Source organism: Lethenteron reissneri, unplaced genomic scaffold (assembly GCF_015708825.2).
Source record: "Lethenteron reissneri isolate LAM-NWPU_2019-01 unplaced genomic scaffold, ASM1570882v1 scaffold_213, whole genome shotgun sequence".
Classification (NCBI taxonomy): domain Eukaryota; kingdom Metazoa; phylum Chordata; class Hyperoartia; order Petromyzontiformes; family Petromyzontidae; genus Lethenteron; species Lethenteron reissneri.
This window is the reverse complement of record NW_026891735.1, coordinates 37,939-50,413: the sequence shown is the minus strand read 5'-3', so window position 1 is coordinate 50,413 and position 12,475 is coordinate 37,939. Positions and strand designations below refer to the sequence as shown.

The window sequence follows — 12,475 nt, the reverse complement described above, 5'->3', positions numbered from 1 at the left end:
TTAGTGGAGGACTAGGAGTTAGGCTAGACGTAGCTAGCAAGTGTATCCCCAGATAACGGGTGAGGGGGCCGATACCCCCTCCAGTGTTGTATGCCACGATTGTGCCGTGCTGAATAAATACGTGTGCCTCCAACTCCGGCGTCCAAGAGTCTTCAAGTATATTACACATGAATGACGCTGCAGCGTAGACACAAACTTTTAATGTTTTATTACGTCACATGCATCGTCATGTACGAATATCATCTGTGGATGTGAACGTAGCAGCTCGTCAAGATCGTGAGGCTGGCTTTGGTGGGAGGGGAGGGGGGGAATTCACACAGCAGCAGACCGATCATGGCCCACTGCTAATAACAGCGAGGATGACGTCACGGCTGCGATCATGGCGGTGACGTCACAGCTGCGATTATGACGCTCCCACTGACGCGTTCGCCTCGCAGCAGCAGCACAGAGACAGCTGCCACCAGGGGGGGGGGCACAGCTGGGGGCCATTGGGATGGTCGAGATGAGAAGCGACGATGACGCGGCGGCGTGGCAGAGCGAGGGAGCCACGCACGTCACGTCCGTTTCCTGACGTCTGTTGAACGTTGACCGGCGTCCTGGCCCCCAACCCCCCTCCCCACGCTGCATCTACCACGTGGTGAGATTGGCGATCACGTGTTGTCCATCAGACACAATGTAGTCCCTCAGCCCTGCGCACAGCACCACCGCACACAGACGGGGGGGGGGGGGGGGGTTAGTTGCGTGGTCCGGGTCGAGCCAAGAGAAATAAAAGGGGGGCTGCGGTGGCCATGAGATGTTAACTACCTCGCCTGGTAGGCAGCAGGTCGTGAGTTCGATCCCGACCCTGACACCCAGGATGGAGGAGTCTCATTTCGCGCGAGTGAGCGAGTTGGGTTGTGTGTGGGTGAGCGAGATGGCGAGCAACTGGTTGAATGAGTGAATAGGTGAATGAGTGGGTGGGCAAGTGATTGGGTGGGTAGGAGGAGGAGTGTGAATGAAGGCGCGAGTGAGATTGGTGTTCAGTGGCCGGGTGACAACTCGAGAGCGAGAGAGACACCAGGACAGGAGACAGGAAGAATCTCATTTTCCGATCGACTCTGGGTTGGTTCTCAAAACACGACTAAAGCAGCAACAACCCCCACACTAAACAAAGTTCAGCAATCAGCACAACAGCGAAACACTTGAGGGTAGTGGCTTGGGATGGGAGAGCCTCCCCGTTCACACAGTTGGTAGCGCAGGCAGTCCTGGAGTCTTAGTTTAAAACAATGTAACGCTTTTATTTTACCAGGTAGAGAGCTCGCGGAGATATTGCCTCCTTTTCAGAAGCGACGTGGCTATTAAAATTATAGCTCAAGCAAGTGGAAGTGTGTAGCAACAGACAAATCATCTAAACAACGCACGTCGATTCTAAATTGGGGGGGAAAAAAAAACAGACGACCCGAATAAAAGTCGAGTCTGAACCACGGGGAGGGAGACGCAGAATCTCAAAATCCAGAGATAGAACCCACGAGACCTCCTGCACACCAGGCGAGGGAGACGACATCTCACGGCATCGCGGCTCAAGCCACTCAGCACTCCATTGGAGTCGCACGCGGCTGGAATCAGCTGCCACTGGGGGGGCTGCCCCCTCGGCTAGAGGCCTCACGGCAGCAATCGCGGTGCCACCCCAAACCGGTGACCCCCCCCCCCCCCCCCCCCCATGTCCCGAGGCGGCCAACGGCTCCTCACCTTCGTCCAGCGGGGTGCTGGGAGCATCCAGCAGCTGCCAGTACTGGTGCAGGGCTGAGTCCGCCACGAGACCGTTCACCTCCACCAGGTACGGCCCAAAGCTCGACGACTTGGTCTTGAAGCTGCGCGCCACCACCACACACACACACACACACTCCAACCTCACCACCACCCCCCTTACTCCCTCTCACTACCTCCATCGCCTTACCTCCCCCACCCCTCACCACCTCCCTCCCACACCTCATCACCTCCCCCTTCCCCATCTCCATCCCCACTCCATCCCCCCCCTCACCCGAATTGAAGGGCGTTCTGTGCCTGGGCGGCCTCAAGCACGCGCAGGAGGTTGGAGCCGCTGGGCACGGTCACGTGGACGCTGTTGTTGAAGGTGTGGCCCAGGCCGTCGGTGGCCGTGTAGGTCACTCCGATGGGCCACGACGAGTTGCCGGCGGGCGTGCGCAGCGTCAGCTCGCTGTGCAGGTCTTGGACGCTGTCTGCAGAGGAAGCGGCAGGAGAACAAAATCGCTCTGACACCGCGGGTTGACCACCACCACCATTCACATGGCGCAGCAGGGTGATCACCACCACCAATTACAACCCCAAGTGGCAATTGTCCCTGTGCATTACCTACCATTGACCACAGCCACGCACCTCACCATCTCTACCCCCCCCCCCCCCCCACATGGTGCCACGTAGGCCCCACCACCCAGGTCCGCTCACCGTCGTCACCCACGCAGGTGATGCCCCGCACGGCCAGGTAGGTGGTGCCCAGCAGCGCGGGCAGCAGCTGGGCCAGGGCCCCCGGGGAGGCGTTGAACTCGCCGGCCACGGCGGCGGCGAAGAGGAAGGTGCGGGAGGCGTTGCCTCCGTCCCAGCCACTCACATTCACCCCGCTCCCTTGGGCAGCCTGCAGGGCCTGGTGGGGGTCAGAGGGGGGGTGGTGTTTGACTGCTGTGCCAGGCTAGGTGCATGAGGAGGAGGTCACGGGACAGACCCTGCAGGTGCCATGGGTTGACTGCTGTGCCAGGCTAGGTGCAGGAGGTCACGGGACAGACCCTGCAGGTACCATGGGTTGACTGCTGTGCCAGGCTAGGTGCAGGAGGTCACGGGACAGACCCTGCAGGTACCAAGGATTGACCGAGACGATTTGCAGATGCACCACCTGTGCTCCTACTATGCTTTAGCCACCCCAGCGCTCCACTCGTTGTGAGCATCGCTCCTCTGCCCTCCGTTGTTGGCCAGTCATATCCTACACAAGCCTCCTCCATAGAGGCCGATCTCGACACGGTTGGTATCGATTATCGGCAAATCCACTCGGCTCCACATTCTTCTGTCAGCCTATGCCGTACCCGGTTAGGCCCCTCTATCCAGCCAAACAGAAGCTGCTTGGGGCACGCAGTGGATGGGCATGCGGGCTACATGCCCCAGCCAACGCAGCTTTGCCTGCCGAAGGAGCTCAATGGGACCGTCCAAATCTTTCAAGGATATGCGAGCGGTTCAGACAACCCAGCCTGGTTAAACCCAGGATGGATCGGAGAGCCAGCCTAAATGTTTCTAACCAGCGTAGGATTTTCCATTGGGGGTGGTCCACGTTTTTAAAGCACAGAGAAGAGAGGGCGTAACACTTTTATAATGGGAGCTACAGGCAGGTAGCTTCCACACAGCGCTATGCAGCAAATTAAAAGAGATTACCACCCAACTGAATCTGAGCGAGACCTCTGCTGTCAAACCAGAGCTGCCCAATATGGCAAAACTCCTCTCTCTGGACAATTGCCCCATAACCTATGGACGGAGCCGGGGGGGGGGGGGGGTCGTCATGGAAAAAAATATGGCCGCACGCTCCCAGCGGCTGGCGGGGCCACTTGTGGTGGGCGAGAGGCGCGCGCAGAGGGAGCCGATACTGACCTCACTCATCATACACTTACCCCTACAACCACTAAATCACACATCATACACTCGCCCATACAACCACTAACTCACATCATACGCCGACTCACACATCATACAACCACGAACTCACACATCATACACTGGGAGTGTCATGCTGCCAGCTATGGCTGCAAGTTTGGTCGTACGTGCTATGTATATCATTTATTGTGAGATTTGAATCAGTTCCTATGATAACCGTTGTTACATTGTTTTTATAGCTTCATTTTGGTGATTCGAAAACATATGCTTAATCCAAATTGTCCCATGGTTGTTATAGCCGACTTGCACCACATTGGGATTTTTGCACACAGCTTTTAAAACGTTCTTTTTTATCTTTGCTGGTTTATTCCAGGATGCTTCTGTTACGCGTCTTCGCCTTAAGATGTTCTCTGTTCATATTTTGTTTGTTGCGGTTTCACCCGACTTAAGAGCCACATGGCTCACAGGGCTATACCTAATAAATGAAACTTGAAATGGAGAGTTGAGTGGGTGGAGTTTGATGGCACAAAATACCCAGGCAGGTGCTTATGTATGAATGTTGAACTTCTTCCGCACCGTATGTAGCGAACTTTGCGAATCAGAGGTGCGAGCTTTGGCGCAGCCGAGGCACACTCCAGGTTAAGCAGGAGAACCTCCAACTCCTCTGAGTGAGCAGCAAATCACCAGCTCAACAGCATACATAACATGGTTGACCAATAGGGAGCACTATGGGAACCTCATTTGCCAGTAAAAATATGATAATTGGTTCTTTACCCTTCTATCTGGCAACAAAACTGACACCTTTTTACAAGGAGTCATGTTTGCATAGACCGCAATACCTGCAGTCATAATACAAACAAAAGAACATAACTCTGATAATGTGCAGGACAGTGCACATTATCAGAGTTATGTTCTTTTGTTTGTATTATGACTGCAGGTATTGCGGTCTATGCAAACATGACTCCTTGTAAAAAGGAGTCAGTTTTGTTGCCAGATAGAAGGGTAAAGAACCAATTACAATAGGGAGCAATTTCTCGATCTCATCCGGGCATCGATCAGCCTCCTATTGCATTTGTCCCAGATGGAAATTGCGCCAGTACAGCCACAGAACACTTCTCCAACTACGTGGTTCCAAAAAAACGTGAAATAATGTCGGAGCATGGACACATCCCTGTCGCACCCAAGGTGAACAAGGAACGGCTTTGACTCCTGGCCATATCGTTATACCCGGGCCTGCCCACCATCATGAAGGAACTTAATTGTTGTGAGCAGAGTCAGAGTCTCATACAGCACTTGCAATGAATACACCAGGGCTCGGGGTTGTTATAGTATTGGCTTTGGTAATGTCAATAAAGCAGAGGCATAGAAGGCATCCAACTAATCGGCTTTGCCTGCATTCCTCCACTGATATTCACTTGTGGTGGGGGCATAAGCCACTACCACCATCCCTTGCTTCCCACGATGGGGAGTAGAGCTCACTCCTCACCACCACCACGCTCTCACACCCCCTTCATTCCATTATTCACAAGAACCACCTCGCCGTTTCCTTCCCCCAGCGGAGGAATGTCCATCCCTCAGTGACTGGACTCAGAACCCAAAATGGCAATCCACCGAGACCACAGCCCCCCACCATCCAGCCCCCGCCCCCCCCACCAGCCCCCTCCCCACCTGCACGGCGAGGGCGGTGCTGTAGATGTTGCCGATGGCTCCGTTGCCCGAGCGCTGCCCCAGCAGCAGCGTGGCGAGGCTCTGGGCGGCCGCGGCCACGGCAGCGGCGAGCGTGGGGGGCCCCGGGAGCGGAGTCCCCTTGAGGCACGACAGCGCCACCAGCGCCTGGGATGCCTCGTCTAGGGGGAGGGGGGGGCGCGATGCTCGCTCAGCCGCCCACTCTTCGCTCGTCCAGCCCCTCCGTTATTGCTCTCAAGAGGCAATGATCACCCCCCGTACCGCCTACAGAGGCTCGTGAGCCCAGTGCCGTGCGCAAGTAGCAGCACCTATCAAGTCCAGCACAACGCCATGCTGCCTTCGACTCCGCAGTGGTGATGTTTATTAGACACCACAGCAGGTGACGGATTTAAAGACCAAACGAACCTCGGGGACGCTCAGGACCGGTTCGGATGCGCCACCGATGGTCGTTCGTGAATGGGGTGTGGCCGGGCTCGTAGCGCGGTGCACACTGACCGCTGCTCTCCCGCTCACCCGGCACATTACTCGCCGCTCGCTCTCAGAGCGATGCTCGTCCGCAGACCCCTGTAGGCCCTTGCAGCATTGGCCCAGCTCAAAAATCACACAGAGTCACTCGCTCACCGATGGAGTAGGGCCCGTCGCCAGAGCCCTGGAGCAGGGCCCAGCTCGTGAGCTTCTCCACGGCGTCGGGGTCCACGCTGGCGTTGAGGATGCACAGCGCCTGCGTGGCGAGCGCGTACTGGTAGTAGGTGGTGAGCGGCCGCCCTGCCAGCGCTGAGGGTAGAAAGCACAGAGGGGGGGGGGGGGGGGTTAACCACCACCACTACTACAACCACCGCTACGACCCGGCGATGTCACCCCAAATACGTCGCCACTACATCACCCCCCCCCCCCGCGCCGCGTGTCCCCACGTCGCACCAACGCTGCGCCGCTCCTCGTCGAGCCGCTGGTCCAGGATGCCGAGGAGGTCGACGTGGACCCAGCCCAGGCGCATGTCCTCCACGGGCAGGCACGAGGCCCTCAGCGCCAGCACCGCCAGCGCCAGCAGCCCCGACGAGACGGCCTCGTCGCGTTGGGACCTCTCGTCTGGGTCGGTCACCTGCCCCGGGCAGCTGTGCGACAAAAATCCCATCCCCCGCGTTAGAACGGCGTCTGCATGTACAACTTCTTTTGCACCATACGTAGCCTAATCGTGTTAGTTGAGGTGTGGGGGGTAAGGACAACAAGAGAAGACGATCTCAGACAAAAAATAAGAGGAGGTTTTACCCATTCTGGCAATCAAACGGGGGGTTGTGTTTTGAAGTTCAAACACCGAATGGAACCTGGGAGCGGTGGCGGTCGGCGCTACGCTGCCTTGCGAACCCGGAGGTCCCGATTCTCACCTCACGGCCACCAACACCGCGTGACGATTCTCTGAACCGGTCCTGGCCCTCCCCTAGGTCGACTCGGCCTCAAACGAGTACCTGGGTTGAGCCACTGGGGAGACAAAGGCGGCCGGGCGTGGTTGCCAGCCACCCACCCCCTCGCGTACCATAGCCGGCATTAATTAAGCGCCGACACTCACCAACAGCACTTGCCCCAACAGTCCGTTAAGGCTATACGGGGGATCTTTGTCTTTGGGTGGAGGTGGAGGTGGGGTCGGCGAACCTGCGGTCGAGGTGCAGGTCGGCGAGGCGCGCCAGCAGCTGCTTGAGGAAGGAGCGCTCCATGCGCAGGTTGTGCACCGGTGCCAGGCGCAGTGCACACAGCACCGTGGGGTCGACCAGGAAGCTCTCGTCTGAGTGTCGCGTCGAGTTGAGCAGCACCTTGACCACGGCCAGGACCACGGCCGACGGTGCCACTAGGGGGAGGGGTGGGGGAAGAGCCAGGAGGAGGTGGGGGGGGGGGTCTCAGAGCACCACCTGCAGCGGCTCGCGGTCGAACAAAGGCGGTGGGCACCGGGTTCTGTGGCCGTCTGGAACGCTCTTCATTCTGTTAATAGGAAGCCATTTGGGAGCCGTGCACTTTCCAAGCATCGCCGAGGTCGATAAACTCGTTTATTTAGAGCCGCTTAGTGCGTTTAGTTTGTTGTGGTCACCCCCCTTACCCCCGCACCGTATGGTTGGCTACGTACGGTGCGAAAGAAGTGAAACACACAGTAGCGTGCATACTGTGTGTGTATGTCTGTGTGTGTCTGTGTCCTGACAAGGGGCTGTGTTAAGCGGCCCACGACCAATTCCTGCAGGAGCGGCGCGCGAGGACTTTCGGTGCAGCCGAGCGAGGGTGAACAAAGATGTAAAATGAACTCCTCCAGGTGCGGGAAAAGTACGGAAAAACCGGTGATATCGGCTGGGTAAGATGAACACCACCACGCCGTGTTCATCTCCACCACCACCACGCCGTGTTCATCTCCACCACCACCACGCCGTGTTCATCTCCACCACCACCACCACCACGCAGTGTTCATCTCCTCCACCACCACGCCGTGTCCCCCCCCCTCCGTTACCGGCGACGGAGCTGTGCAGGACGGCGACCGCCGCCAGCAGCAGCAGCAGCGCTAAAGCGTGGCCAGGGCGAGCCATGACGAGCGAGCAGCCTCCTCTCACTGCAGAGACACCACGCAGAGACACGGCACAGACAGACACCGAGAGAGAGAGTCACTCACACAGAGACACGGCACAGACAGAGACACTCACACAGAGAGACACTGCACAGACAGAGACACCGAGAGAGTCACTCACACAGAGACACGGCACAGACAGAGACACCGAGAGAGTCACTCACACAGAGACACGGCACAGACAGAGACACCGAGAGTCACACACAGACACCACACAGAGACACGGCACAGACAGACACCGAGAGAGAGAGAGAAAGAGTCACTCGCACAGATACCACACAGAGACACGGCACAGACAGACACCGAGAGAGAGAGAGAGAGAGAGTCACTCGCACAGACACCACGCAGAGACACGGCACAGACAGAGACACCGAGAGAGTCACTCACACAGAGACACGGCACAGACAGAGACACCGAGAGAGTCACTCACACAGAGACACGGCACAGACAGAGACACCGAGAGAGAGAGTCACTCGCACAGACACCACACAGAGACACGGGCACAGACAGAGACACCGAGAGTCACTCGCACAGACACCACACAGAGACACGGGCACAGACAGAGACACAGAGAGAGTCACTCACACAGAGACACGGGCACAGACAGACACACCAAGAGAGAGTAACTCGCGACCATTACACGGCCACACGAGGTATTCTTGCCGTTTGCGTTTATATTTGGACCTAGTAGAGAACCCCGTTCGGATATTCGTCAATGTGAACGCGTGAGGTGCCCCCCCCTCCCCTCTCTCTCTCGGGGTAATCATCATCTCCAGGGTCCATCCACTGCTGGATGGAGATCCATGTGGTGACGAGGTGGTGGTCTCCAGCCTGCGCGTGCTCTCCAATCCACGTGTTCCCAATCTAATTTCAGTCTCCGATTAAAACGAAACGTCGAAATTTAAACGTTTGAACCAAACTCGAATATTTTATTATTCGCGTGGTGGGGTTTGTTTACAGCCGCAGACAACACGACCCGAAGCCTGCATCGCAGACTCGACTAGAGCGACTTTATTAGTCACCTGGGGATTGTTGATAGCAGCAGACAACAACCTGAACCCACGATTATCAATGTGCAGGAGAGAAACGGTAGCAGGAACCCGGCAGGCAAACCCAGGCGCACCGTGGGTAGAGAGACCGACACAGACTGCAGGTTCGAGTCGTTTTGGTTCGCAGGTCATCTCCGAACCATAACAACTGGAACCTGCAGTCAGTCCCAGTCTCGCGTTACCGCTGTTGCTGCGCTCATCACAGAGCTGACGCAGATTCGTCATTAAACTCACCAAAATTCAGCAGCAGCGGCGCCGGAAAGTAACCAGAGGTAGCAGCAGCAGTGGAGCGAGCCTGGCTGTGGAGAGAGAGCAGCAGCAGTGGAGCGAGCCTGGCTGTGGAGAGAGCGAGCAGCAGCAGTGTAGCGAGCCTGGCTGTGAGCACAGCGGGCCCCGCGCTCCCCGCTATTTAAGCTCCCAGGGGGCGCGGCTCCGGCACGCCCACAACGAGCGCTGCCGCGTGCACACCTACACCTGCGGGGGGTGGGGGAGTGGGGGGTGGGGGGTAGGGGTTGGGAGTGGGGGGTGGGGAGTGGGGGGGGTGGGGAGTGGGGGGGTGGGGGGTGGGGGTTGGGGAGTGGGGGGTGGGGGGTAGGGAGTGGGGGGGGGTGGGGAGTGGGGGGGTGGGGAGTGGGGGGGTGGGGGTTGGGGAGTGGGGGGTGGGGTTGGGGAGTGGGGGGTGGGGGTGGGGGGTGGGGGTGGGGAGTGGGGGGTGGGGGTGAGGAGTGGGGGGTGGGGGGTGGGGAGTGGGGGGTGGGGAGTGGGGGGTGAAGGTGGGGGGGTGGAGGTGGAGGTGGAGGTGGGGGGGTGGGGGGGTGGGGGGTGGAGGGGTGGGGGGGTAGGGGGTGGAGGGGTGGGGGTGGGGGGGGTGGAGGGGTGGGGGGGTGGGGGGTGGAGGTGGGGTGGTGGGGGGGTGGGGAGGTGGAGGTGGGGGAGTGGGGGGGTGGAGGTGGGGGGGGGGGTGGAGGTGGGGGGGTGCAGTGATTCTAGCGCTGCGCTACGAACCCGAGTTTTGATTCCCGTTCACGGCCACCAACCCACCCCAGTGATGGCGATGATCTGAAACCAACTCAGCCTCCCCTCGGTCGTAAACGTGTTCTGTGTGTGTGTGTACACGCGTTCTCTGTGTGTGTACACGTGTTCTGTGTGTGTGTGTACATGTGTACTCTGTGTATGTACACGAGTTGTGTGTGTGTGTGTACACGTGTCCCGCTCACGACCAACACCAGTGACGATTATCTGAACCGGGTCCTCGGCTTATCCTAGGTCGACTCAGCCTCAAATGAGTAGTAACCTTGTCCCGTGCGCAGGGTCGTGACCTCCTGCCAGCGGGCGTTCGACACTTCACGTGGCCTCAAGGTGCACATGGCCTGGCACAAGCGTCGTGGTCCGCATTAGCCACGCGTTCTGCTCGCGGTACAACATGCGCTGAGAGTGCACGCGCTGTCCCACAGATGGGAATGGCTTTGACGACGCCTCGCCAATCGGTGTGTTGCCTATTTGGTGTTCGCCCATCTCGACACAACCCCTGTGTTTTGTTGCCAGGAGTTGTGTTAAAACAATAAAATAATTGTCTCGTTTCTTTTCGTCTCTCAACACCTGAACATAATGAAGGGACAATCCTCTTTCTTCACCAATCACTCACCGCAGTCACCCCTATTACACTCGCGCGAACTTGACATTCGCAGCCAATCAACGATCGCCAATGAGCCGTAATTATTCAACGAGAACCACGTGCGCGGCCGCGCCTTTGACGTCACGGCACGTGGTCCAGGGCTCCTGGTGAACGACGCGACCACGTGGTGGGTGCCGTGGATCAGCGAGCGAAACGTCGACGTTCGCATGGGGATGTTGTGAGATCGTTGAGCTGCGCGCACGCGTTCCACTTTGTGATCATTAGAATGTCGCTCTCTCATCACTCGATGCGAGACGACGTCTTACATTGGGCGCTGTGCATCCGTGAAATATTGATTGGCAAATCTGCGCCTCACTTTGCGAATTTCGTTGACCCCCATTGTCAAATCCAAGGAACCTAAGGGCGTCCATCTAACTGCACGTTTAACTATCTCCAGAACAAGACTTGGGATGGGTGACAAAGCCTTTGCCATAGCAGGACCAACGTTTCGGAATAACCACCTCGTTTCCTCACTTGAACATCAATCACCGTCCGTCAATAAATATTCAGAAGCAGAAGATGAGTGCCGGATACAGCCACATTCCCCTCCACATTGAGAAATATGCATTGCGATTATTGACGTCATTTTGCTGCTATTAAAGTCCAAATGATGGGCTATGATTTATGATAGCCGGGTGGCTTCTGGAAAATAAGTGAACGCCTCAGTGGGCTTTGCCTGGTAGGATGGGGATGGTTTAGTTGTGTGTGTGTGTGTGTACTTGGGTGATTAGTTCACCTTTCTTGGATTTTGCACTATTATCACGTTTGAGCAGTGCTTGTTGTTGTAACGTTCTTACCCGCCCCGACCGGACATCTGTAAAACAAAAAGAGCTTTATAGCTCATCGGATTCCTCCTGCAGTATAAATACATATTCTTATTCTGTGTGCTGTGATCACGTGGAGCACGTGTACACAAAGACAGACGAACTAAGACCCCCCGTAGAGGCTGTCACAATCTTCACCCGCTAAGTGCTCCGAGCGAGTAGCAGCACCGATGAAGGCTGGCACTGCACACGAGGGGGTGGGTGGCCAGCACCACGTCCGGCCACCTTTGTCTCCCCCATGAGTGGTGATGTTCACTACACACCGCACCAGCCTATACCCTAGGTCTGAGTCGACCTAGGGGAGGGTCAGGACCGGTTCAGACAATCGTCACTTGTTTTGGCCCTGAGCGGGACACGTGTACACACACACACAGAAAACACGTGTAGACACACACACACAACACGTGTACACACACACACAACACGTGTACACACACAGAGAACACATGTATACACACATACAGAGAACACGTGTACACACATACACAGAGAACACGTGTACACACACACAACACGTGTACACACACACAGAGAACACGTGTATACACACACCACGTGTACACACACACAGAGAACACGTGTACACACACACACCACGTGTACACACACACAGAGAACACGTGTACACACACACAACACGTGTACACACACACAACACGTGTACACACACACAACACGTGTACACACACAGAGAACACGTGTACACACACAGAGAACACGTGTACACACACACACAACACGTGTACACACACACAACACGTGTACACACACACACAACACGTGTACACACACAGAGAACACGTGTACACACACACACAACACGTGTACACACACACAGAGAACACGTGTACACACACATACACAACACGTGTACACACACACAGAGAACACGTGTACACACACACACACAACACGTGTACACACACAGAGAACACGTGTACACACACACAACACGTGTACACACACACAGAGAACACGTGTACACACACACACAACACGTGTACACACA

At 56.8% G+C, this 12,475-nt stretch overlaps 1 protein-coding gene across 1 annotated transcript; it reads right to left on the bottom strand.

Moving 5' to 3' along the window:
• Positions 1 to 233: 233 nt before the first annotated feature.
• Positions 234 to 9,337, bottom strand: LOC133339712 (cobalamin binding intrinsic factor-like). Its single transcript, XM_061547865.1, has 10 exons — positions 9,202 to 9,337; positions 7,805 to 7,903; positions 6,967 to 7,159; positions 6,238 to 6,431; positions 5,941 to 6,093; positions 5,302 to 5,480; positions 2,446 to 2,641; positions 2,021 to 2,219; positions 1,729 to 1,850; positions 234 to 689 (listed from the first exon to the last, which is right to left on the bottom strand). Exons 2-10 carry the CDS (start codon positions 7,878 to 7,880, stop codon positions 628 to 630), a joined length of 1,374 nt encoding a protein of 457 aa, XP_061403849.1. The 5' UTR covers positions 7,881 to 7,903; positions 9,202 to 9,337; the 3' UTR covers positions 234 to 627.
• Between the last annotated feature and the right edge of the window lie 3,138 nt (positions 9,338 to 12,475).